The 27273-nt window shown below is 46.7% G+C and overlaps 1 protein-coding gene, 1 long non-coding RNA gene and 1 other non-coding gene across 3 annotated transcripts in view; 1 reads left to right on the forward strand and 2 right to left on the reverse strand.

Moving 5' to 3' along the window:
* Positions 1-27273, reverse strand: part of spire1b (spire-type actin nucleation factor 1b) — a 54404-nt gene that overhangs the window by 23545 nt on the left and 3586 nt on the right. The window contains 10 exon segments of the mRNA XM_057045680.1: positions 17328-17467; positions 17646-17739; positions 17830-17987; positions 19428-19469; positions 19765-19894; positions 20022-20108; positions 22400-22564; positions 22718-22792; positions 24644-24769; positions 25166-25396. Coding sequence (XP_056901660.1) covers positions 17328-17467; positions 17646-17739; positions 17830-17987; positions 19428-19469; positions 19765-19894; positions 20022-20108; positions 22400-22564; positions 22718-22792; positions 24644-24769; positions 25166-25396 — 1248 coding nt within the window.
* Positions 2588-2657, reverse strand: trnag-gcc (transfer RNA glycine (anticodon GCC)). The gene has a single exon. It is a non-coding gene; the product is annotated as a tRNA-Gly (tRNA).
* LOC130532815 (uncharacterized) lies at positions 5518-7436 on the forward strand. The gene is made up of 4 exons (XR_008952439.1): positions 5518-5697; positions 5841-6290; positions 6583-6768; positions 6915-7436. It is a non-coding gene; the product is annotated as an uncharacterized LOC130532815 (long non-coding RNA).

Here is a 27273-nt window from a genome sequence, read left to right on the forward strand (position 1 = left end):
AATATTAATAAAAACAACCGTGAGGTGACTAAAAGCAGCTTTAACTAAAAGGCAGCGTCCCTGAACGACGTGCTCCACTGTGACAGCGACTGGGTTAAATGACCTGGAGAAGAGGATGCCCACCCCTGCACTGACCGCAGTGCTGTGGCTTAAAACACCCCCCCCTCCCACTCTCTCCTCCAGTCGGTCTCATTGCTGTCACTGCTGTGGGTCTCTTGTAAAAATAAAACATCTATTCTTTTGCTCTTAGCCGTTTCATATGCTTTGGCCCTCTTTCTTGTTTCTCTAGCCCCGTTAATGTTTAAACTTCCCACCTTAAAATTATTCATTAAAAAAGTGAGGGGTCTAAAACTACGATCTAGGATGGCTATTAAAACACTAAAAAAGCACCACCACACTCAATTGCACAAAACCTCAATTGCACAACTCTCTTTTAACTTTTAAAATCAGTTTTCTTAATCTAAAAACTTCTTGGTCAGTAAAATCTGACTCCAGTTTATTTCTAAGATGATGTTTGGCTGATGTGTAAAATAACTGTTTCTCAGGGAAGTGATTTTCAATTTTAATCCCTTTTGCGTTTTTTGTGTTCGCAAGGAAACTCTTAATCATTTTTGCCGTGTATGGGCTCTCATCGAAGGTTCCGGGTTTCTGTGTGTGTGAGAGCTCGCTCTCATCAGACACACATTCTCCTCCATCACTGCTCTCAGCGAGCTCAGGTTTCCAGAATGCTCTTTTCCCAGGCAACCGACTGGCCTTCGCGCCCACCTCCGCCAGTTCATCTTTCCTTTTCGGGCGTTTTTGTGGAACAAGAGTCCACGCAGCCCCCTGTTCCATCAACTCAACACCGCCATGCACCTGTCCCTCACCACCATCACCCACCTGTCCCTCACCACCTTCACCCACCTGTCTCTCACCACCTTCACCTACCTGTCCCTCACCACCTTCACCTACCTGTCCCTCACCACTTCACCCACCTGTCCCTCACCACCTTCACCACCTGTCCCTCACCACCTTCACCCACCTGTCCCTCACCACCTTCATTCACCTGCCCCTCACCCCTTCACCTACTGTCCCTCGCCACTTCACCCACCTGTCTCACCACCTTCACCTACCTGTCCCTCACCACCTTCACCCACCTGTCTCTCACCTTCACCCACTGTCTCTCACCACTTCACCTACCTGTCCCTCACCACTTCACCACCTGCCCCTCACCACCTTCACTACCTGTCCCTCGCCACCTTCACCCACCTGTCTCTCACCACCTTCACCACCTGTCCCTCACCACCTTCACTTACCTGAGACACCACACCCACCAGTGTACCATCAGGCTCACTCACCTGACCCTCACTCACCACCTTCTCACCTGCCTCCTCCTGTCCACCTCTCCCGATACTCTCCTCTGGTCCTGCCGCAGTGGCCCCCCCGGGCCCGCCCGGACTCCCGGCACCGGGCCGGTCCGGGGCGGGGCCTCGCCCCCGGGACCGACGGGACCGAGCGGTCCCGGCACCGGGCCGGTCCGGGGCGGTCTCCCGCCCTTCGGAACCGACCGGCACCGAGCCGGCCCGGCCCGGACAGGCTCTAACTAAATGACCCTCCTCACCACAGCCGAAGCACTTCATGACGGAGGAGGACGCGTACAACATATAATCAAATTCTTCCACCTTAACGTGGAAGCGCACGTTCAGCTCCTCCGCCCGGTTATTTAATATCATATAAACTTGTCTCCTATGAGACACGACGTGCTTTAGCAACGGGGACTTGCACCCCGACAGAACCTTTTAATGGGCGAGACGATCTTCCCGAACCTGGCGAGTTCCCTGGCCAGGAACTCGTCGCTGATGAAGGGGGGTACGTTGGACAGGGTGATCCGGGTGGAGGGCTGCGTCAGCGGCAGCACCGCCTCGAATCTCCCGCCAACGCTGATCCCCGTCTCCACCAGCCGGTTCGCCTGCTCCACCTTATCCACAAACAACACCACCGCCCCGTGCATTCGGGCGGCCGACTTCACGGACCCATGTCCGATTTTCTCCCCCACAGCGAGGGCCACCTCCTCCACGGTATACAGAGACCCGGTCCCCACCTTAACGCCATGCCTCCGCGTTAACCGGGAGAGGTCCCCGCTCCCACCACCAAACACCATGGCGTCAGACGCCAACCAGCCAGACAAACCTGGCTGATTCCACCCGACACAACCTCAAACCCCCAACAAAACCCACAAAAAACACCACCAACAACTAACCAACCCAATAAACCAACAACTAACCGTACACTATAGGCCGAAACCTCGCAAAAGTTTGAAAAATTCTCAGAACGAGAACGCTCTCAGCTCCACGCGCTCCACTCACAGAGAGAGAGAGAGAGGAAGAGAGGGAGGAGAGAGAGAGGAGCGAGAGAGAGGAGAGAGGAAGAGAGAGAGAGAGAGAGAGGAGAGAGAGAGCAGTGTCGCTGAGGTCTAAGGGGAAAAAGGCGCCTACTAGCGGCGGAAGATCCCCCCCCCCCCACACACACACCCTCTCTAAAAAAAGCTATAGAGTGTTCTCATATGATCAAATTCAATATAAAACATAAGATTAAGATAAAAATGTTTTGCATTGGCCGGGAATCGAACCGGGCCTCCCGCGTGGCAGGCGAGAATTCTACCACTGAACCACCAATGCATAAATTGGGCCAAAAAACCGAAATTTTTAAAGAAACTTAACCTGTTAATTAACCAGACTTAACTTAATTCTCAACTATAAACGAGAATAAAAGCGTTCCAAATAATGGCGTCTCTTGAGTAACTATGCTGCCATCTAGTGGTCAAATACAGGTATCTACACGCATAAATTAACACGCACTTCACGTGGTAATTAACGATATAAAGCTTGGACAGAAATTGTCACACACTTAACAGCTTGAATACGACCACAATAATGTCGTCTGACACTAAATAAAGGGTATAATCCTCAGAACAACCATCGCAATGCAACCACCCAATTAACAAACAGAAACCCAACTACCAAACATAACAACATAAAGCAATAGCCACTCACCAAACTATAAATATGACACAGTCAGAAAATGACTTAAAATTCGTCTGAGATAAACAATACCGTCCGAACTTCATCTGGGCCGTCTCTTCAGGCGATGAAGACAACTGGCTCCGCTCTGGCGCTCCCAATTAACGCTGACCAGTGTGGCGCGCTCAGCGCCCCTCACTGCGCATGCGCTCAGGCTGTGACCCTTGGTTCCCTTGCTGTGACCCTGGTATTGATGGATTATTACCTCCATTTCCCCTGCGCAAACTGACTATTTATCAACCCTCTTTCCCAATAAAACACAAATTTCTGGCATAAAGAATAATAACTAACGCTGTATGCTTGTGCAGATTGTGGATTGAGAACAAAATTCCCATCTTTTCCTTTATTAATAAGACGTCTACTGTAGCTTTAGGAAGGCTTAAGTACTGCGGAAAACATGTACTAGGCCAGAAAGCTCCCGTTTGGCTTTGATGATATTTTGAGAGTTCCGTCCGAGTGTGCCTTTGTTTTAAAGACCCTAACAGGTAATGTTGTGTTCATCCAACAGTTATTGTACACATCAGTGGATTAGGAGAGATTAGGAGAATCAACAGATCATAGTACACTGACGCTGGGGGTGTCATATCCCTCTATGGACACAAGGGGGCGCTGAAGTCCACGACATATGTCAACCTTGGGCATTTCGATTTACACACTGCAAGTCTGGGTCTGCGCAAGTATTTATGGACCGGAACAGTAAGACAACGACTGCATGTCATACGCACGACTTCTGTTTTAAGTCGGGCAGTACTTTTGTAAAACGACCCTTCTTGCTAATGTGAACATTGCTCGTTGAGCAGAGCTTGGAAGTAGTCAAGTTTCGGTTCAGCGAAATCTTGTTCCGAATAATCTTCAAAATCAAGGTCTCAAAAAGCAGCAGTACCTTTGTCATACTGTATATCCTTTTGGTTTTATTACATTTGAATCAGTTCTCACGGAGGATTTATTATTACTAGTGCATTTAACGTGACGGTTACGTCATTTTGCGTAAGTGACTTTAACCCAACTAATATTAGTAGCTTTCCAAATATGAGACATAATTCTAATGCACTGTGGGGATTCTCCATCCAGTCCTGTCATGGGATTATTAAAATCATTTTTTTCAGGTTGTTGATTACATGTGCAGGTGTAAGAAAGTGACCTGTACACAGGCGAGATCACCATGTATCCCGTAGACCAGGGGTCGGCAACGCAAACTGTTGAAAGAGCCATATTGGACCAAGAAAACAATAACAAATCCGTCTGGAGCCGCAAAAACTGAAATGCCTTATAATGAAGGCAACACATGCTGTAAGTGTCTATATTGGCTTTATTAGCCTATTATCAAAATGATAATTAGGCTACAAATACATAACGAGCATCCTGGAGCGAATGACGCACCACGTGACCACTCTGCTGTACGGTGGTGCTTTAAGTTTAACTTCCATTATAATGAGATGTGGAAATTAAATATTTATTATACAAATTTTTACAGCATTGGAAAACAAGAATGTTTGTCATGTTTTAAAACACGCTTGCAGCTGTTTGAAGATGGTGGAGCTGACTGCACACTGTTGGCGCTTCACCCCTCCGGTGACCCAACACAAGGTCCGGAACCAGACTTGTGATCCCCCATCAGACGTGAAAGACAAGCAGAGTAAAGTGTCGTGTTTTACAACTCAGTCTTGGCTGTATGCCTGCATGACGAGTGGTGGCCAGTGGATGATGTATTACGAACCACAGTCGAATCCAGACGTGGTTTGTTATCGGTAACAGAGCGTCTTTACGTCAGTGATTAACAAATTATGCTTCATATTGTTTAGTAAATTAACTGGCCTGAAATGTGGAGGAGTAAAAGTACAATAGAGGAGCCTGGAGTTAAAGTACACTGCAACGGAAGATAGAAACTGGATCAACTGGAGCCTCAAAACTATGTGAAAGGCAACAGGAACATGTGAATGTAGTCTTTTTTGGTAAATATAGGACTTGTGGGAACAGTTGGTCCTCCTAAATCAGTTTTTTCCTCTCCAGGTCAGTCAGTCGATTGTGGAGAGGGTGATAGTGTTCCTGCTCAGTTGGGATGTGGACAGATCTTTGGATGAGACCGTGGCTGTTTCCGAAACCACACACTCGTTCCCTATTCACTACTCACTACATGGGGGACATGGATTGAGTGAACTACGTAGCGCACTCAATTCAAAATTAGCTTTCGGACACTACGGCGCACGTAAAAACGACGTAATGTTGTCGCATAATAATAACGAACCGTTCCCCGTTCCCCGGGAAAAGTGGCCAGGTCCATTTAATTATTTTAACCCATCCGAAACATACCCAAACACATTCAGCGCTCGTTTCTTTGAAAGTGCAATGTTTTACCCTATTATTATCTTTATATAATAATAATAGATTAAAATATGAATGTCAATAACATAACACTTCCTTCTTATCTCAAATAATTAGTGTCCGGTGACATTTCGCGCCATGACATGATGGTACATTCTCAAATATCTATATAAGTAATACAGGAATTTTACATCACAAAATGGCTCCAGAACTGCTTTTCATTATCTTTAATATTCTTTTGCTGCGATCCCGCCGTCTGGTGAGGAACAGACGCGTCCGAAGGACAATTTTGGCTCTAAGATCCAGATATCAAACTGTAAGTGAGGTAGGGGTGGAAACATTTGATGGTAGATTGATTTCCACATTTATGTGTTATTTTAAGATGATCATATTGTATCAAACAGCACAGTGGAAAATTGCCTTAAAAAAAAAACAACAACAACTTTGTTTTACCAACAGAACGAGCAACCATCACAGTATTGTGTGCAGAACAGGCATGTTCCGTTGCTGGCGATGTACATTGATGGCCAAACTGACTGACCTGAATCGAAAGCGGGTAAGGACTTCATCGTGACGCAGGATGGACGACATGCAAGTGGCCTTTTGCCCGTTTTGTGGCAAACATTTGAGCAGATTGACGCCGATTTGTGGTTTCTGTGGTCGGTCTTTGGTGTTTTTAAATGCCGCAGCACAGACTGAAGAACCAGCCGTACCGGGGACGTCTCAACAGCCTGTTACTGCTAAGCAAAGTTAGTGTAGCATGGCCGTCGCTATCTGAAGTACGTACAACGTGAATCAGCTGTACCATTGGTTAGCGGCTGCTAACTTTCTAACTGAAGAAAAGAAGGACATTGTGGCAGACTACGTCCGATGGTATGTTATTGACCTCAACTCATCTGTAATTGACAGGTAAGTTAAATTTTCGTTTGTTTTTGTCGTTCCACCCCACCCCCCAAAAAATGAAATTTGCTTGAAATGTCTCATGGCATGTATATCTATGGTGTTACAACTGCTAGCCTATATGATGTCTGTCTCTCCATTCTCCGCCTTATGCTAATCTATAAATACTCAATATAACGAACAAATATAACCTTATGAGCTTATAAAATATATAAACTTAAGATAATACAATTTAGATAGTTTAATTGGTTGTTGCTGTTGGCACTACACAGCAGTGAAAGTGTTTGTGTTCACTTTGTAGATTCAAAGATGGCCTTTCAGCCCTTCAGTTTCTGACAGCACTACAGCAACACCCTTCTTTGCTGACCCCAGTTCTCTGCCACTCTGAAAAGCGACTAACTGGCTTTGACATTGAGAGACTCTTTACACCTGACGTCAGCCCTGCATTTGCATTTAGGCTACTGTCCTGATTAGTTGGATCTGCAGAGTATGTACTGGAAGCCAATAAATACAACATTTAACAACATTTAGGGCTTGTTGTTATTGATATGCTCCGTAAGGTATCCAGAGGGGGCTGCTAAATAAAACACCTGATTATTAAATTCATGTTTCAGCTCCCGTTTTTCTTTTCAGGCAGCCTCTGGGACACCTGGAGTGGTCAGGGCTACTTGCTGCCTGGGTTTGGACACGCCTGGTTCAAAGCCTGACATAAAAGGCACAACACCAAAGACTAAAACTCTAGTCCTAAACATAAATCCTTATATACTTAAACTATCTACTTGTGTTAGTGAAACAGCATAACAGAATAACATAACAGAAGCTGCTAAAGTGATCTACATTTTAAACAAAAAAGTAAGAACAGGAAGACCAATGGAGAAGATTCAGGAAGAGAACAAAAAGCTGCTGAGGTCAGTGACGGAGCTTCAGCATGAAGTCAGGCAGCTAAAAGAACAGCTGGCTGAGAAGGACGAGCAGTTGAGCCGGAGCACCAAAAGGCGCCAGATAAGAACAGTGGCTCATATGGACGCCCTGACCCAGCTGAACCAGGCAAGGGCTGATCTCACAGTCAGCCAAGACAAGTGCTCTGATCTGGAGGAGAAGTTGCGCAGTGGAACCAATGACAGCCACCAGAGTCCGGAGCACGGAGACCACGTAGAGCTCTCAAGAAAGAAGAAGAGGCTCTGAAACTGCAATTCTCAGAAAAAGAGAAGCAGATGGAGGCGTGGATGAGGCAGAGGCTCATTGGCGTGCAGGAAGAATTCCAGAGGAAGCTCCTGGAGGAGAAAGAGAAGGACCAGCATGAGATGCGTGAGAGAGAGGAGAGGCTGAGGCAGCAGCTTGAGAGAGGGATGAGGGAAGAGAGGGACGACTGCTTGAAGAAGCAGCTGACCACGTTGATCGAGTCCTGGCAGACCGAAGCTCAGCGCTGGAGAAACCACCAGTCAGAGCTGGAGGAGAAACTCCACGAACAAGAGACCCTGCGCAAACAGCAAGAGGAGGAGAGGAAGCAGGAAACTGAGCGCCTCCAAGAGAACTTCCAGCAGCTTTGGGTAAGCAGCCGCAGATTTGTTTGTCCAGTCACTCCTGGTTTTGGAAGTTTAAATGTGTGGATGTGAAAACTAAAACCAATTCCTCCTTTCATCAGAACTACATTGAAAAGAAGGAGAAAAAGAAGAAGAAGAAAGGGGTCTGGAGCAGGATTCTAAAATTTTGGAAACAAGTGAACCCCAACTCTTTTCCTTGCTTCCTGCCCTCAGTAGTTTTCCACTCTACCTGTCAGCCACTCCCACCTCATCAGGCCAACTCCACTCACCTGTCGGCTCCGCTGCAGCTCATCCCAGACCTGCCTGTCTTCATCCTGCCCGCCTCGCCTGTTCCCCAGGAAACCTGCCTGCTTCCTGTCTCCGACCACGCACTCTGCCTCCGTGGCTCCAGCTATAATCTGCTTCCCCGGCTTCGACTCCTCTGCCTGGCCTCGACTCGTCTGCCGCTCGCCCCTCATCGGTACCTCTGCCTTGCCGCCCGGCTCTGGACCCCTCCCCTCGGCCGTCCACCAAGAGTAAACCCATTCCCTTCCCCTAATCCTAAACCCAGAGGCTCCTTTTGGGCCACTGGTCTGAAGAAGACAGTTTCCTGAAATCACAGGGCTTCATAAATGCAGAAGTTGTCCTGGAAAAAATGTTCTATGTATCTAATGGCTTTTAGTTTTGGGGGATTTTTTTATGCTGAAGTAATTCACAACATAATTGTGGGATCCTAAAGTGAGTTTTTCCATTAATATTGTAATTCAATAATTTCAGACTGCTCAAATTATTTGCATCCTTATTTGAAAATGTAAAAAATGCAAACACTCTTTGAATCCAGCAGAAGATGAAGGTGTTCACACCCCCATGTGCATCTGCTTTCATTTATTTTATGCATTCTGTCATTTTTGCCATTTTCTGTTATAATTAAAATACATTGATATTTTATTGTGCTAGCCATTTTACCATTCAATCACTGCATCCTTTTAAGTCCATCTCCAGCAAAATGAACAATTACCACAGCAATAGGACACACTGAGCTTTTTCTAAATGTTGAATAGGTGTAATAAAATGAAGTTAGAGCAACTGAGTGGGACCACAGACGCTTCAACAAGACAGAAAAGTCAGAAAGTGCTTTCAGTTGATGTGTCGTAGGCACAGGGGGTAGATTTCTGATGACTTAATTGCTGACATAAATATTCAACTAAAAGACTAAATACAATGGAGAAAAACAAAACTAGCATTCTCACTAGCGCTGCTGTTCCATTGGCTGGTTCTACAGAACACTGTCTTTGATGTGCTCTGATGATGAACGGTTAAAACTTTTAAAGCCTGACAAAACCGTAAAGCCTTGTCAAAGCCTGACAAAAAAGGACATTAAAGGCACAACACCAAAGACTAAAACTCTAGTCCTAAACATAAATCCTTATATACTTAAACTATCTACTTGTGTTAGTGAAACAGCATCATAACAGAATAACATAAGAGAAGCTGCTAAAGTGATCTACATTTTAAACAAAAAAGTAAGAACAGGAAGACCAATGGAGAAGATACAGGAAGAGAACAAAAAGCTGCTGAGGTCAGTGACGGAGCTTCAGCATGAAGTCAGGCAGCTAAAAGAACAGCTGGCTGAGAAGGACGAGCAGTTGAGCCGGAGCACCAAAAGGCGCCAGATAAGAACAGTGGCTCATATGGACGCCCTGACCCAGCTGAACCAGGCAAGGGCTGATCTCACAGTCAGCCAAGACAAGTGCTCTGATCTGGAGGAGAAGTTGCGCAGTGGAACCAATGACAGCCACCAGAGTCCGGAGCACGGAGACCACGTAGAGCTCTCCGAGAAAGAAGAGGCTCTGAAACTGCAATTCTCAGAAAAAGAGAAGCAGATGGAGGCGTGGATGAGGCAGAGGCTCATTGGCGTGCAGGAAGAATTCCAGAGGAAGCTCCTGGAGGAGAGAGAGAAGGACCAGCGTGAGATGCGTGAGAGAGAGGAGAGGCTGAGGCAGCAGCTTGAGAGAGGGATGAGGGAAGAGAGGGACGACTGCTTGAAGAAGCAGCTGACCACGTTGATCGAGTCCTGGCAGACCGAAGCTCAGCGTGGAGAAACCACCAGTCGAGCTGGAGGAGAAACTCCAGGAACAAGAGACCCTGCGCAAACAGCAAGAGGAGGAGAGGAAGCAGGAAACTGAGCGCTTCCAAGAGAACTTCCAGCAGCTTTGGGTAAGCAGCCGCAGATTTGTTTGTCCCGTCACTCCTGGTTTTGGAAGTTTAAATGTGTGGATGTGAAAACTAAAACCAATTCCTCCTTTCATCAGAACTACATTGAAAAGAAGGAGAAAAAGAAGAAGAAGAAAGGGGTCTGGAGCAGGATTCTAAAATTTTGGAAAAAGTGAACCCCAATTCTTTTCCTGCTTCCTGCCCTCAGTAGTTTTCCACTCTACCTGTCAGCCACTCCCACCTCATCAGGCCAACTCCACTCACCTGTCGGCTCCGCTGCAGCTCATCCCAGACCCGCCTGTCTTCATCCTGCCCGCCTCGCCTGTTCCCCAGGAAACCTGCCTGCTTCCTGTCTCCGAACCACGCACTCTGCCTCCGTGGCTCCAGCTATAATCTGCTTCCCCGGCTTCGACTCCTCTGCCTGGCCTCGACTCGTCTGCCGCTCGCCCCTCATCGGTACCTCTGCCTTGCCGCCGGCTCTGGACCCCTCCCCTCGGCCGTTCCACCAAGAGTAAACCCATTCCCTTCCCCTAATCCTAAACCCAGAGGCTCCTTTTGGGCCACTGGTCTGAAGAAGACTGTTTCCTGAAATCATGGGGCTTCATAAATGCAGAAGTTGTCCTGGAAAAAATGTTCTATGTATCTAATGGCTTTTAGTTTTGGGGGATTTTTTTATGCTGAAGTAATTCACAACATAATTGTGGGATCCTAAAATGAGTTTTTCCATTAATATTGTAATTCAATAATTCAGACTGTTCAAAAATTATTTGCATCCTTATTTAAAAATGTAAAAAATGCAAACACTCTTTGAATCCAGCAGAAGATGTAGGTGTTCACACCCCCATGTGTATCTGCTTTCATTTATTTCATGCATTCTGTCATTTTTGCCATTTTCTGTTATAATTAAAATACATTGAAACAATCAAGCGTTTCCTTCAAAATAGTCAACAGGGTCGCAAGAAGCGTGTGGAAAAACCATTGCGCAAAATAACTGCCCAAATAACTGCCAAAAGTCAAGCGTGCAGCTGCCCAGATGCCACTGCCATTTTCCATATTTGCCATATAGCAACATCACTGGAGTCCCACAAAGCACAAGTGAGCAATACTCAGAGACATGGCCAAGGTAAGAAAGGCTAAAAAACGACCACCACTGAACAAGACACAAGCTGAAAAGTCAAGACTGGGCCAAGAAATATCTCAAGACTGATTTTTCTAGGGTTTTATGGACTGATGAAATGAGAGTGAGTCTTGATGGGCCAGATGGATGGGCCCGTGGCTGGATCGGTAAAGGGCAGACAGCTCCAGTCCGACTCAGACGCCAGCAAGGTGGAGGTGGGGTACTGATATGGGCTGGTATCATCAAAGATGAGCTTGTGGGGCCTTTTCGGGTTGAGGATGGATTAAAGCTCAACTCCCAGTCCTCCTGCCAGTTTCTGGAAGACACCTTCTTTAAGCAGTGGTACAGGAAGAAGTCTGCATCCTTCAAGAAAAACATGATTTTCATGCAGGACAATGCTCCATCACACGCATCCAAGTGCTCCACAGCCTGGCTGGCAAGAAAGGCCTAAAAGAAGAAAAACTAATGACATGGCCTCCTTGTTCACCTGATCTGAACCCCACAGAGAACCTGTGGTCCCTCATCAAATGTGAGATTTACAAGGAGGGAAAACAGTGTCTGGGAGGCTGTGGTTGCTGCTGCACGCAATGTTGATCGTGAACAGATCAAAACACCGACAGAATCCATGGATGGCAGGCTTTTGAGTGTGTTTGCAAAGAAAGGTGGCTATACTGGTCACTGATTTGTTTTTGAATGTCAGAAATGTATATTTGTGATTGTTGAGCTGTTATATTGGTTTCCCTGGTGAAAATAAATAATTGAAATGGGTATATATTCGTTTTTTGTTAAGTTGCCTAATAATTATGCGCAAAGTAATAGTCACCTGCACACAAATATCCTCCTAAAGTAGCTAAAACTAAAAAAGCCCCACTCCAACTCCCAAAAATATTCAGCTTTAATATTAATGAGTCTTTTGGGTTCATTAAGAACATGGCTGTTGTTCAATAATAAAATTAATCCTCAAAATTACAACTTGCCTAAAAATTCTGCACTCCCTGTAGTGCTGCTGTTCCGTTGGCTGGTTCTACAGAACACCGTCTTTGATGTGCTCTGATGATGAACGGTTAAAACTTTTAAAGCCTGACAAAACCATAAAGCCTTGTCAAAGCCTGACAAAAAAGGACATTAAAGGCACAACACCAAAGCCTAAAACTCTAGTCCTAAACATAAATCCTAATATACTTAAACTATCTACTTGTGTTAATGAAACAGCATAACAGAATAACATAAGAGAAGCTGCTAAAGTGATCTACATTTTAAACAAAAAAGTAAGAACAGGAAGACCAATGGAGAAGATACAGGAAGAGAACAAAAAGCTGCTGAGGTCAGTGACGGAGCTTCAGCATGAAGTCAGGCAGCTAAAAGAACAGCTGGCTGAGAAGGACGAGCAGTTGAGCCGGAGCACCAAAAGGCGCCAGATAAGAACAGTGGCTCATATGGACGCCCTGACCCAGCTGAACCAGGCAAGGGCTGATCTCACAGTCAGCCAAGACAAGTGCTCTGATCTGGAGGAGAAGTTGCGCAGTGGAACCAATGACAGCCACCAGAGTCCGGAGCACGGAGACCACGTAGAGCTCTCCAAGAAGAAGAGGCTCTGAAACTGCAATTCTCAGAAAAAGAACAGCAGATGGAGGCGTGGATGAGGCAGAGGCTCATTGGCGTGCAGGAAGAATTCCAGAGGAAGCTCCTGGAGGAGAGAGAGAGAAGGACCAGCGTGAGATGCGTGAGAGAGAGGAGAGGCTGAGAGAGCGCAGCTTGAGAGAGGGATGAGGGAAGAGAGGGACGACTGCTTGAAGAAGCAGCTGACCACGTTGATCGAGTCCTGGCAGACCGAAGCTCAGCGGTGGAGAAAACCCAGTCGGAGCTGGAGGAGAAACTCCACGAACAAGAGACCCTGCGCAAACAGCAAGAGGAGGAGAGGAAGCAGGAAACTGAGCACTTCCAAGAGAACTTCCAGCAGCTTTGGGTAAGCAGCCGCAGATTTGTTTGTCCCGTCACTCCTGGTTTTGGAAGTTTAAATGTGTGGATGTGAAAACTAAAACCAATTCCTCCTTTCACACAGAACTACATTGAAAAGAAGGAGAAAAAGAAGAAGAAGAAAGGGGTCTGGAGCAGGATTCTAAAATTTTGGGAAAAGTGAACCCCAACTCTTTTCCTTGCTTCCTGCCCTCAGTAGTTTTCCACTCTACCTGTCAGCCACTCCCACCTCATCAGGCCAACTCCACTCACCTGTCGGCTCCGCTCATCCCTCATCCCTGCCTGTCTTCATCCTCCCCGCCTCGCCTGTTCCCCAGGAAACCTGCCTGCTTCCTGTCTCCGACCACGCACTCTGCCTCCGTGGCTCCAGCTATAATCTGCTTCCCCGCTTCGCTCTCTCCTCTGCTGCCTCGACTCGCTGCCCCGCCTCCACTCTGCCTGCCCTCCCGTTCCCCCCGCCCCGCTCGCGACCCCTCCCCTCGGCCGTTCCACCAAGAGTAACCCACCCTTCCCTTCCCCTAATCCTAAACCCAGAGGCTCCTTTTGGGCCACTGGTCTGAAGAAGACTGTTTCCTGAAATCACGGGGCTTCATAAATGCAGAAGTTGTCCTGGAAAAAATGTTCTATGTATCTAATGGCTTTTAGTTTTTGGGATTTTTTTATGCTGAAGTAATTCACAACACAATTGTGGGATCCTAAAGTGAGTTTTTCCATTAATATTGTAATTCAATAATTTCAGACTGCTCAAATTATTTGCATCCTTATTTGAAAATGTAAAAAATGCAAACACTCTTTGAATCCAGCAGAAGAAGAAGGTGTTCACACCCCCATGTGTATCTGCTTTCATTTATTTTATGCATTCTGTCATTTTTGCCATTTTCTGTTATAATTAAAATACATTGATATTTTATTGTGCTAGTCATTTTACCATTCAATCAGTGCATCCTTTTAAGTCCATCTCCAGCAAAATGAATAATTACCACAGAGATTCGACTGAATATTGAAGGGGGAAAAAAGGTCACATGATCCTAATTTTAAAAATATTCCACTAAACAACTTAATTGGTTGCCCCCATGATTGTTTCTAAGCTGACTATAGATACACTGATCAGTACCGCATTACAGTTTATTCTTGTACTCAAGATTTGTTGCACTCTACAGCATTTAATGTACACAGGATAAAGGTAGAGACTACACTGTAGTACATGCATGATGACATCACACTGTGAAATCTCTGGTGTGGACGTTCCATTGTTCCCCTGCAGGTTCCCCCTCAGACACAGAAAAGTGTCCCAAGGAGCACAGAGGCAACACCCATCAGGCAGCTGATCTTCAAACCAACCATCAGAAAATAACGCTGCAGTAGACGACTGTTCAATGTACGATCACAACAGTTCTTAAGGCAGAAACATCTTGGAGAGGAAGATGAAGGATGAAGCAACAATGAGGCTCAATTTTGGAGAGGAACGATGAAGGCGTTTAACGTAACGTGTTTTAAATGATCAGGTAGTGTGTTGTTCTTTCCTGTCTGTTCAACCAACACATGAATGTTAATCTTGTAAGATCATCATTTCATAACAAATCTTAATTTACTGTATAAGAAAAGATATCTGTAAATAATAACTTTTAAAAAAAGCACCAACATGGTACTGCAAAAACTTTCTCCTGTCATGCTAACTTAAAGGGGCATCATGGGAAATGATGTCACATGATCATATCAGCCACACCCACATCTGTACAATAAAGCAGATTCAATGCCTTATAAATTGATTATTTAACTGGTATGATGATCTTAGACTATTTTTGTCAAAATAGGGAATAAAATTGAGTTTGGCACAAAGTCTGGGGGAGAAGGAACAGAGCGCAGATCTTCTAAAGGCGGCACGTGAAGACAGTCATCATAAAACAAACCACTGAACAATCATTGACTGCATACATGAATTTAAAAATAATAAAAGGAGCCCTACAAAACTGCACAGCTTTAATATTCCACCTTTTTCTCAATCTCTTGGCAGCTCTTGTGTCTCCAGTCTGAGGGGGCCGAAGACACGTCACATGATTTTTGTGCTTGTTGCGTCATGTGTGAGTTGGTTTGGAGCAAAGTTTTGTGCCATCGGGGAGGACGGAGATGATTCCTCCATCGCGCGGCCACCGTGAATATCATATAAAAATGTATGGTGAGAGTTCCAAAAGTGAGGTCAAGGGAGGAAGCAGCACCTGCTCTCACATTGTGAAGAACTCGAGCCACCGAGCCCACATTTTCCAGCAGATTATGCCAGTTTTAGTCCCAGCCATCACAGCCTTCACTGCAATGATCACGGTTTACTTTTCCTTCATCTCCACTTCCATGAATGGGTCTGTGTATAATTACTTGGTGTCTTACAGTTTCATTGTATTGACTGACTGTAAAAATATAGTTATGCTGCTCTATTACCCATAATAACTGACCAGATGCACTTTTATACAGGAAGTTCCTGTTTGGTATGGCTTGCAAACACGTATCTGATGGAGAATGCGTTCTCAACACTGTTGCTGTTGTATTAAGTTGGTTTTAATGGTCCGTTAGGTTCTCGAAACTTGACTGACACGCTCATCGCCACCACATGGCAGCACTCACACTAGGATTCAGTGGCTTCACTTTGGTAGCGCAGGCGTGAGAGGCTCGTCGTCCATCCTCACGTTAGCGGTGGCAACAAGCGACTGATTTTCTTTTGATAGGAGTATAAACACAGGCAGGGCTGTGGTTGGCTGCAGCCTGCAGGAGCTCTTCACCATCAGGGCTGCAGGCCATTTGTACAGAGCGCTCAGATCATGTTAGTATTGTGCCGTTTGAGCTGGAAGCAGCAGGAGGAAGATCACATTTAGATCTCCTTGATCGTCCGTTCAGAGGGCCGGTACTCCTCCCTGCCTTTAGAGGAAGACAGGTAGAAGGACTGGGTCTTGCGTTTTAGGCGAGCTTGCTTGTTGGCCAGTGACAGGCTGTGCTTGCTGGAGGCGATAATGTCAGTGATGAACTTCTTGCAGTCCACACACACCTCCATGCTGGCCCAGTCTTCCGTCATCTCGGGAGGAAGCTCCAGTTCATCATGAGATTTGAGGGAGCCGTGTTTTGATAACCTACAGGGAAGAGAGAAAAGGGATTAGAACACGTCTTTCTGCATTGAGCTGCTGGACATGTGTTGCAAGTCTGTATGCAGCTTGTTAACTTTTACTGTCATTTATAAACATACTGTAGTGATATTTGAATCCATTTAATTGTGATGTACAGCCTGAGCAGCTGTGGGTGCTGCTCTTACTTGGACATGGTCTTCTGAATGCCATGGCGCTGTTGGCTCGTGGAGGATTTCTCAGATTTGGCAGCACCTACAGATCCAGTGGGTTTTCCAGCTCCTTTAGATGCTTCTGTTTTGCCTCCTTTGAATGTGCTCGGCTCAACATGATCTCCAAGTCCTGGCAGACCAGACCCTCCGGCCGAAGACAGCGCGCGCCCGACGGCAGCGATGGCGCCGAGCTTGTCCCTGGGCAGAGTTTTTGTCGAGCCAATGGAGTAGATGGGTAAGCTGGAATAAGGTTTAGACGGGAGCCGCATCTGTGAGACAGGGGAGGAGAACCAGAATGACAACTGAGTAGAAGGAATATGAAGAGGATCACCACTGGACATGGATCCTAGTTAGAACAAGATCTGCAAAACAAATAATAACCAACACACCTTTTTGCAGCACTGTGAACACACAGGCCTGTAAGGAAAAGGGAAGAGACGACAGGATGCAGAATTAGACTATTTTCATCATTATTTGCGTCTTTGAAGGTTGACAATAATCTGAAATGTGTTACTTTTTGCAGAACTGGCAGATGTAGGACCACGTGAAGAGGGAAAACCTCTTGGTTCGACAACAGAAGCAAAGCTGCGGTTAAAAAAAAGCATAAACTCCATGATGAAGAAAACAGTTCAAACTCTGCTACAAGCACATGTGTCGTTAAAAACCACCTTTCCCTTCTTCATGGCGTTGTAGACGTCTTTGTACTGCTGGAACTTCTCCAGCTCTGCCTTCACCAGCACCTGTCTGATGTGCATCACCTCCTCCACGGTCAGGGACAGACACTCCACAGGGAAACAAACAGAACTCCTCCTGCACCGACGCACAGTCATCAGATATGCCTCCAATTTCACCCAACCAGGACGGACAGCAGCTGAAAGCCCCCCCGTCCTGCTCACCAGCGACTTCGAACTCTGCTTGGTGGGCGGCTGAAACTGGCGGACGTTGGTCGGGGTTTCTTTCTCGATGGAGTGCCTCCTCTGGGGGGTCTGACGCCTCTCCGGCTGGGGTGTTGGAAATGGGCAGGAACATGGGGGGGCTGTGAAAGTGTTCAAAAGTAGACAAAATAAAATCTTCAGAATGAATTTTAATAAATATTAGGTTTTTAACAGTTTCTAGTAGAAGATAAATGCTAATATTTCAGGCTAATTGTGTAAGCATTTTCTTTCTGATTGCCTTAAATCATGTCTACGGACTGTAACGGCCTGTATACACACTTTTCTTCCCCACTGCTGACTCTGGGGACGTATCATCCATCAGCGATGTCGCCACGCTGGAGCTGCTGACTGATGTGCGTCCTAAAAACTCATCCTGGATTAGAAGCACAAACACTTTGACCACTTTTTACTCGGCGCGGCCGACAAGCAAAAAACAGCCCCAAAGGCTCAAACTTGGACTGACGTCAGAGTCGGAGCTGTCCAGCTCGGCCAGGCTGGGAGCCTTCAGGAGCTTCTTCCTCTGGGGTACTGACTGAGACCCGGAGGGTTCCGCCAGAGAGGACACATTGGCCAGGGAAAGAGTGCTGGACGTCCTCCTGCCCATGTAGGGACTGAACTCATCTGCAGAGACCCACATGGCAAAGGTCAGTCAGACAAAGGAGGAGGAATAAACTCAAGATGAATCCTAAACATCTCCTCATATAAACTGTTCCTCTAAAGTAGATGGTTCTTTTTTTAGCCTCTGGAGAGAAGCAACTTTCCAAATCCAATTCGATGTGATGTCAAAGATTCCGTGTATATGAGGAGGTTTTAGATCCACCTTAATGTTGGAGAAGGATGAGGCAGGGTGAGTTAAGCTGGTCTGGGGGGAGGCAGCCTGGTGTTACACAGAGCATGGATGCCTGATGAAAAACTCCACAATAGAACTATTGGAACTAGAGTGGGCCTGAATCTCTAACAGGTCAAATTCCAACTGGCTGAAGCTGGTGCTGGTGCAAAATAATTTGTAAAGAGGGTTTACACAGAGGTGGGGAAAGTGCTGGAAGTGACAGATAAGAGAGTTTCCCTTCTTCTCTCCTGTCCTGGACTCAGTATGCACATATTACATTGGTTCACAGCCAAGGAAGCAGACATACAGGACCGTGAGGTTATGGGTCAACAAGGCCCTCCAAGGCAGGGCAGCTCATACTTTACCTACTCCAGTGCGGAACAAATCCTGTGGCATACTGCGAGTAAAGCCAAAACCTGGAAGGGGACACCTCCTTTATTAAGATCACAGGATTACCTCATTTGTCTCATCATTACCTCACGAGCCTCATTGATCCCCCTCCACCCAGGACATCTACTGTGGACCTTCACGTCTGCACACATACAAACCCGCAGACTCTCTGAAGCATGAATGAATGGGTGTGAGGCGCTAAATGATGTGAGGATACACAAGCCTCGGCAGGAGGAACAGGACTTTGATTGGCCGCCTCAGCAGAATTCACTTATACTCATAGATCATACATCCAGATATAACGTGAAGCAGATCAGCCTCTGCTCTGCCTCGTCTGCACACTGATTAAACTCTGCAAAGTCACTGGGGTCACAATAAAAGAGTCTTCTGCTGATGATTCTTGAAGGCTCTTTGGTGGCTTTGCTGCCTGTGCACATTTATCACCATGCCAAGCAAAAAAATGAGCACACTTATACTTCCTCAGTTATTCTGGGCCGCTCGCAGGTTGCTGAAGACTGAAAATAGCAATAAAAATACTGTCATGTCTAATCCTCTTTATGAAGCTTGCTTTTCCTTACTGGTTTTTTTTGGAGTACTGTACTATGATTTTTTTCCCAGGTTCACCAACTGACTGTCAGGTCAGTTGACCTTTAACTGGCTCCTCCAACTTGACCGGTGTGTCACATCAGCCGACCACCAACCACAAATGGGGAGCGTTCGAATGAATGATCGATGGATGGATGGCGAGCGCGGGCTCAGACAGCAGACCACAACGACGGTGGGGGGGCATAAAAAATAAGGGAGCAGAAGTCAGGTAAGCAGCGGTGGGGGGTGCACTTTACCTGACGCGTCAAAACTGAAAGACATGCTAAGTGGGCGAAATACTGCAACGAGAAACAGCCATGGCATTTGACAGTTATCGACTGGCATCAAGAGGTTAATCACACCGGTTTGAGCTTTTTATCCCATAAACCTGCTGCCTGTACTGGACAACGTGCATGCAGGTGTGTGACGTACGTGTTACAGCTTTGAAAATAACTGCTATCACTAGAACTGAAACCATCTGCCACTTTTAGCAGTGTACACAAAAGGGATTCAATTGTAATTTAAGCACTGCTGGACATTTTTAAAAAAAGCTTGTGTGTTTGAGTCCACGTGTGCACGTGTGTGCGTTCGTACCCAGCTTTGCCCTGCGCATCTCGCCCGGCGACACGGGCCTCAGCTTCCTCTCAGCTTTGATTTCCTCCAGGATGCGTTCGTGCAGCGTGGGAGGAGGCTGCGTCTGAGGCTTCAGTTTGCGAGCAGACACCTGCGACAGGGAGCACGTGCACAATGTTGCATGAGCGCCACCGGCTGCGTCTGTCATCGGATGTGTATCAACAAGCAACCCGAGAAAGTTAAAAGCGAGCGTTTCTTCTTTATAAAGGGAAGCTTACAGGGTTGAGTGGAGGTCTTGAGCGGATGAATTCCAGGATAACTTCATGGGCACTCTTCTTCAGCCGAGGAGGGATGTCTCCATTCACCTTGACAACACAACAGAAATACAATATCTTATTTCATCTTTCTGATGTGGATCAATGTGTGACGGACAGAAATGTTCATGGTGTTTATATCTATCGATATAGAACACACTGAGCTTTTTCTAAATGTTGAATAAAATTAAGTTAGAGCAACTGAGTGGGACCACAGACACTTCAACAAGACAGGAAAGTCAGAAAGTGCTTTCAGTTGATGTGTCGTAGGCACATTGGGGGTAGATTTCTGATGACTTAATTGCTGACATAAATATTCAACTAAAAGACTAAATACAATTGGAGAAGCAAACAACAACAAAACTAGCATTCCCACTAGCGCTGCTGTTACATTGGCTGGTTCTACAGAACACTGTCTTTGATCTGCTCTGATGATGAACAGTTCAAGGCAGGCATGTCCAAACCCAGTCTTTGAGGGCCACAATCCAGCCGGGTTTTCTATCCCACTGAATGCATTTTCAGCCTGGTAGGACAGAAAACCCGGCTGGATGTGGCCCTCGAGGACTGGGTTTGGACATGCATGGTTCAAAGCCTGACAAAAAAGGACATTAAAGGCACAACATCAAAGCCTAAAACTCTAGTCCTAAACATAAATCCTAAATCCTTAAACTATCTACTTGTGTTAGTGAAACAGCATAACAGAATAACATAACAGAAGCTGCTAAAGTGATCTACATTTTAACAAAAAAGTAAGAACAGGAAGACCAATGGAGAAGATTCAGGAAGAGAACAAAAAGCTGCTGAGGTCAGTGACGGAGCTTCAGCATGAAGTCAGGCAGCTAAAAGAACAGCTGGCTGAGAAGGACGAGCAGTTGAGCCGGAGCACCAAAAGGCGCCAGATAAGAACAGTGGCTCATATGGACGCCCTGACCCAGCTGAACCAGGCAAGGGCTGATCTCACAGTCAGCCAAGACAAGTGCGCTGATCTGGAGGAGAAGTTGCACAGTGGAACCAATGACAGCCACCAGAGTCCGGAGCACGGAGACCACGTAGAGCTCTCCAAGGAAGAAGAGGCTCTGGAACTGCAATTCTCAGAAAAAGAGAAGCAGATGGAGGCGTGGATGAGGCAGAGGCTCATTGGCGTGCAGGAAGAATTCCAGAGGAAGCTCCTGGAGGAGAGAGAGAAGGACCAGCGTGAGATGCGTGAGAGAGAGGAGAAGCTGAGACAGCAGCTTGAGAGAGGGATGAGGGAAGAGAGGGACGACTGCTTGAAGAAGCAGCTGACCACGTTGATCGAGTCCTGGCAGACCGAAGCTCAGCGGTGGAGAAAACACCAGTCGGAGCTGGAGGAGAAACTCCACGAACAAGAGACCCTGCGAAAACAGCAAGAGGAGGAGAGGAAGCAGGAAACTGAGCGCCTCCAAGAGAACTTCCAGCAGCTTTGGGTAAGCAGCCGCAGATTTGTTTGTCCCGTCACTCCTGGTTTTGGAAGTTTAAATGTGTGGATGTGAAAACTAAAACCAATTCCTCCTTTCATCAGAACTACATTGAAAAGAAGGAGAAAAAGAAGAAGAAGAAAGGGGTCTGGAGCAGGATTCTAAAATTTTGGAAAAAGTGAACTCCAACTCTTTTCCTTGCTTCCTGCCCTCAGTAGTTTTCCACTCTACCTGTCAGCCACTCCCACCTCATCAGGCCAACTCCACTCACCTGTCGGCTCCGCTGCAGCTCATCCCAGACCTGCCTGTCTTCATCCTGCCCGCCTCGCCTGTTCCCCAGGAAACCTGCCTGCTTCCTGTCTCCGACCACGCACTCTGCCTCCGTGGCTCCAGCTATAATCTGCTTCCCCGGCTCGACTCCTCTGCCTGGCCTCGACTCGTCTGCCGCTCGCCCCTCATCGGTACCTCTGCCTTGCCGCCCGGCTCTGGACCCCTCCCCTCGGCCGTTCCACCAAGAGTAAACCCATTCCCTTCCCCTAATCCTAAACCCAGAGGCTCCTTTTGGGCCACTGGTCTGAAGAAAAGACTGCTTCCTGAAATCGCAGATCACATCCGAATTTGCTCCTGTTTTTGCTGTTTTGCTGCTGACCAATTGATCCTGAGCTCAAGTGTACTGCTGTTGGGTCCATATCCACCCCGTCACACAACTCTTACATCACCAAAATATAATTCTTTGACCCATTGTCAGCATTTCCTGAAAATTTCAGTAAAAACTGTTCAGAAAGTTTTGAGGTATTTTGTTCACAGACACCGACTGTAGTATGACCCTTTTGGTGGAAGTAATAAAACAAAACTTTCTGAGGCATGAACACACACACACACACACACACACACACACACACTGACCATGACTTTTCGCAGTTTGTAGCGTCTGGACCTGATGTCGTCCATCAGCATCTCGTAGGGGGTGAGCTGGAACTCGATGGGCAGAGGGTTGTACTGGCGCTCCTGCACCTTCTTCAGCTTGACTCCATCCCGCAGGTTCCTCATCACCTGGACCCAGCACCGAGCCTGATGGTGTGTGGGGGGGTAACACGGATGAGAGGGGGAGCTGCTGAGCACTACACGTTTGAATGAATGACCACACAGTGATCGAAACAACTGACTTGGGCTAAAAAAAAATCTATTTTCTAAACGAATCTTGGCGGCGGCCTGGAGACCTACCCAGTCAGCATTCTGCAGCTCGTTCAGGTCTCGGCCAGGTTCTCCTGATGACTCTTCCTCCATTTTACGGAGGTTCTGGTGTGAGAGATGGAGATTCAATATTTTAACACCCAGGAAATGAAGGAGCTAAAAATGAAATATGAAGCATTTTTCTCCGACAGGAGCAACATCTCGTTCGACACGTCTGATGCTGGAGGAAGGGGAAGGTCACTTCCTGGATTGATTTGACAACAAATGCATCAGGTGACATCACAGCAGGGCCGTCTCAGACTTTGCTGTGCAAAATGACGCGGGGGGGTCGCTTGAACGGTCGCTCACGGCAACAGCTGAGCATGTGTCTGGAGTCAGAGAACAGCAGAAGATGTCTGTTGATCTTGAACGCATCCCGAGGCCTCGCGTCTTTCAGAAACCCGTTTTTGTTGGAAGGGAACGTTTTGTTTTACTCCCATTATGTATGACACAGGTCTACGCCAGTTAGCTGTCGGCGTCCATCCTGGCCTCCGTCTGAACCTGAACCTGCACAACATGAGGTCATTAGTGTGTTGCAAAACACTGACAGGCTGACTGACAGCTTCTCTGGGGGGGCTGAAAATGTGTTTGACACTGTTCCTCTGAACATTAAAATCAGATTTCCTTTGTTTTTACATCTCATTCTGTTCTTTGAATTCCACAAAACTTAAATTAGATTAAAGGACAGCATTAAAACACAACTGACCCAACAGCAGACGAGGCGACGGCTCGTTCTTTTAAACAAAAAGAAAATGCGCACAAGTATATAGGGTATCTGTCATTTCTGTAAATAAATGCTCATCCGGCTGCAGAGACAAAATATAGAAAACATCAATATTTTGGCCTAATCAGTGCATTTTATTTAAATGGATAACGGTGTTAAGGTTACACACAGTTGGTTCTAAAGGTCTCTCCTAGCATTGAAACTGTAATCACAATAGTAACCATGGTGTTGAAAGGCTTCACTGCTTTGTTTTTCAGGTTAAAAGTGTTGTCATCCGTCACACGTCCTCTTCTTTAGCCTTTTCTGCCCCGCAGTGAGTCCTCTCTGCTAACAGAGAGTTACGCAACCACTCCTCTATTCATTCAGATGCATTACACACTGAAAGGGCATCGGCAGCATCAGTGCATACCAGGAAGGAACCCTGTCGTCTCTCTCTCTCTCTCACACACACACACGCTTTCTCTCTCTCTTCTCATGGGAAACGTTCCAAGTCACAGCTGAGCTTCAGACCTTTGCCTGAAAACAACCAAAACACTCCCACATTTTCACGCTCACAGCCCCCAGAATGACGTGCCACACTTAAGGAATTATAACTCACTTTTGTTTGGTATGGTAATGGGAAAACAAATCATTGTGAGGGATTTTCAGGTTTTTAACTTAATTATAGCCCGTCGCCCATTGAAAATGTCATTTTTAGGACTCTGAGCAGATACAAATTTAGTATAAGCATCAGAAGTGCAGCAGTGGCCTCCGCCTCAACTGTGCGCACACATGACCGGCAAAAGAAAAGCAGAATTAATCCTCTGTGGCATGTAGACGAGTTGAAAACACAGATCGACCTTGCAACAGCCAGACCTCAGAGGGATTATGTATCATGTCGTGAGTATCAGCTGTGAGAACCTAGAAGCCCCTGGCAGCATCGGCGTGTCGTCACACACGGCCACCTCAGACGGGAGCATCTGAACAACAACCTGAACCACGTGTGACCTTATTAAATATGAGGTATTCAGCTGTTAAATATCCCGTAGATGATTGGGGTTGGTTATAAATAAGTAACGAAAACCATACACGTTTGTTCTCCATTTGCCCAGCACTGATTGCTCCGAGTGCGGCGTCAGGTACAATTAAGAGTCATAACCTCCATTTGCAAATATCAAAACAGCCTCTGACCACGGGGGAGATGAGGAACCCACCTCTTTAGCACTCTTGATCTTCTCCAGGAAGGTGTGCAGCTCCCTGGTTTCTGTGTACAGAGCCCGACACACGGCCTGGTAGTGACTGGTGGCATCTGACAGTGCAGGTAGATGAGATGTGCACAGCTGTGAGAGAGCACACACACTTTCAAAACGCACCTCACCTCAATGGCGTTTAAAAGCTGGGTGTTTACATTCACGTTTGAGCTTTATCTTTTCTCGTCCACACTCACAACAATGCTGTTCATCTGTATTAAGGAAGCAAATGCGAGTTAGCGGAGCTACATTGTGACCTTGGTCAGTCTACAGCAGCGACAAGAGTAAAAGAGCAGTGGGTCAGTGGTGGGTGAGAAGTCCTTGGATGACAACAGTAACTGACAGCTAGCTTCTACGACGAGTGTGTGTGTGTGTGTGTGTATCTGTGTGTAATCAGGAATGCTAGACTAATGCAATCAGGGTTCGATGTATGCAAAAGATGATGTTAGTTTCCTTTATTGTGGTCACCAAACAAGAGCCCAGTACCTGCAGGATGTCTCTGTAGCCACTGGGGATGCTGTCAGACTCATCCTCCATCTCATCCTCTTCCTCCGTGGCCTCGTAGCCTTCGTCGGGGCAGGCGTCCCTCTCGGCCTCTACCATGTTGGTCATGAAGGCGATGAGCTCCTCCAGAGGAGCGCTGAGCTCCCGCTCCTCATTCTCCTTCAGCCCGTAATCCAGAGCCTTGTAGATCATGATCCCCAAAGACTCGATCACCTGGAAAAGCACCGGATCAGACGGATCCTCTTCACCTTCTCCGTGCGTTGCGTGAAAACAAGTGTGGATTTGTGTCTTTGTTACGTAAAACGATCCTCTGTCCTGAACAGCTGTGATGTGCCTGACCTCCCGACTCGACCTTTAAGGGAGAACTCCCTCCATCACCCGATTCACGCACGCAAACAGGCTGCCTGAGAGGCTTTGACAGATTCACACTAGAGGCAGATTACTGATCTTGTGATCAACTGACACAGAGCAAAACGGCCTCATGGTTGCACGTCTCACATGGGTTCTGTGGATACAATCGGCCTTTTAAAGGCCGGTGGGATCTTAGAGTTCAGCCACTACGGCAGAAGCTTTACGATAACTGACGTGAACCAAAGATGGAGGCGTCACCGCCATAATGGTGACGGCTAGTTTTGGGTTTTGAAAAGCAAAACAAAATGGTTTTCACCTGAATGTTGATTTAGCAGCTTTAAGGATTTGTTTTTTGGTATTTTTGCCTTATGTTATTTTAAGACACCTGAACTAGTGAGGCAAGTTCCTCCCACAGCCCTTTGAGAAATCAAATATAATACACACTGACATGGTTCAAAACGACCTTAGCACACTGATCAGGTGTGACAAACGTGGACCGGAACGTGTGCATTCATATTCCTCGTCAGCACAAATCAATCAGGTTCGGAGTTCACAAACAGGATTTCACTTCTTATCTGCACCACTTTGTATACTTGAGGATGCTGCTGTGAAACAAATCCATTTTATCTGCACTCATTGGCTTTATGCTCAAGAAAGGAAGTCTTATGGGCTGCTCCATTAACGGATTTACCGTGCAATAAGATAAATTCTAAAAATATTAATGGAAAACTAAATACGTGTGTGTGTGTGTGTGTGTGTCTGTGTGTCTGTGTGTCTGTGTGCGTGCGTGCGTGCGTGCGTGCGAGCGTGCGTGCGTGCGTGTGCATGTGTCTGTATATATAAATATACAAAATACTATTTTAGCTTTGCTGCTTGCAGTTTTTGGCTCTTTCGGTACAGCACATTTATGGTCGATGGAGGCGCCGCCGCCAAAGCTAAACCAAAGAACAAGAGTGGGGGAGTGAGAAGTCACACTGGGGATTATTCTGCAGCTCTGAACACTGAGACAGGACTGATGGGAGAGTTCCAGGGGAGGAAGCCAGACAGCACAGAAACCACCGGAGGAGGGGGAAGGGGGGTGACCTGAGACACTGGAGAAAATCACTGATCAAAGCATGGGGGTGGGGGGCGACGAGGCGGGCACATCAGGGGGTCAAGGGGGAGGAGACAGGTGAGGTGGGAAACAGAGATCCAGACCAGACCCACCCACCCTCCCACAACACATTAGAGCTGAGGTTCCTGCGGCAGGGAATGGCTGAATGCCACCTCTTTGTCTGGACCACAGTAACTGCAGGCAGGCAGGCAGGCAGGCAGACAGACAGACAGACAGGCAGGCAGGCAGGCAGGCAGACAGGCAGGCAGGCAGGCAGGCAGACAGACAGGCAGGCAGACAGACAGCAACTGCAGGGAAAATTTAAAAAAGGCGTGGAAATAGTGGCTCACTGCATCAGGCATCATCCTCCACAGTATCTGAGTTAAACTGAAGGGAATCCACTTACCCTAAAATAAATCTAATGAATCAATATGGATAAACAATCCTGCCGGTTGTAAAATATCAGGCGGGGCCATTGTGGAAGGATAGAGGGCATCCAACAAACCTAACCTGATCAAAAGGATGGTCTGGATAATTGACTCTTTATCAGTTTAAAAGCAAAATTGTTGGACCTAATAACATTATCTTCACTCCATCTCTAGTGATGCTCAGGAAATTCCTCTGAGAGAGACATGGAGTGCACGTC

The sequence above is a fragment of the Takifugu flavidus genome, chromosome 10, assembly GCF_003711565.1.
Source record: "Takifugu flavidus isolate HTHZ2018 chromosome 10, ASM371156v2, whole genome shotgun sequence".
Lineage (NCBI taxonomy): Eukaryota > Metazoa > Chordata > Actinopteri > Tetraodontiformes > Tetraodontidae > Takifugu > Takifugu flavidus.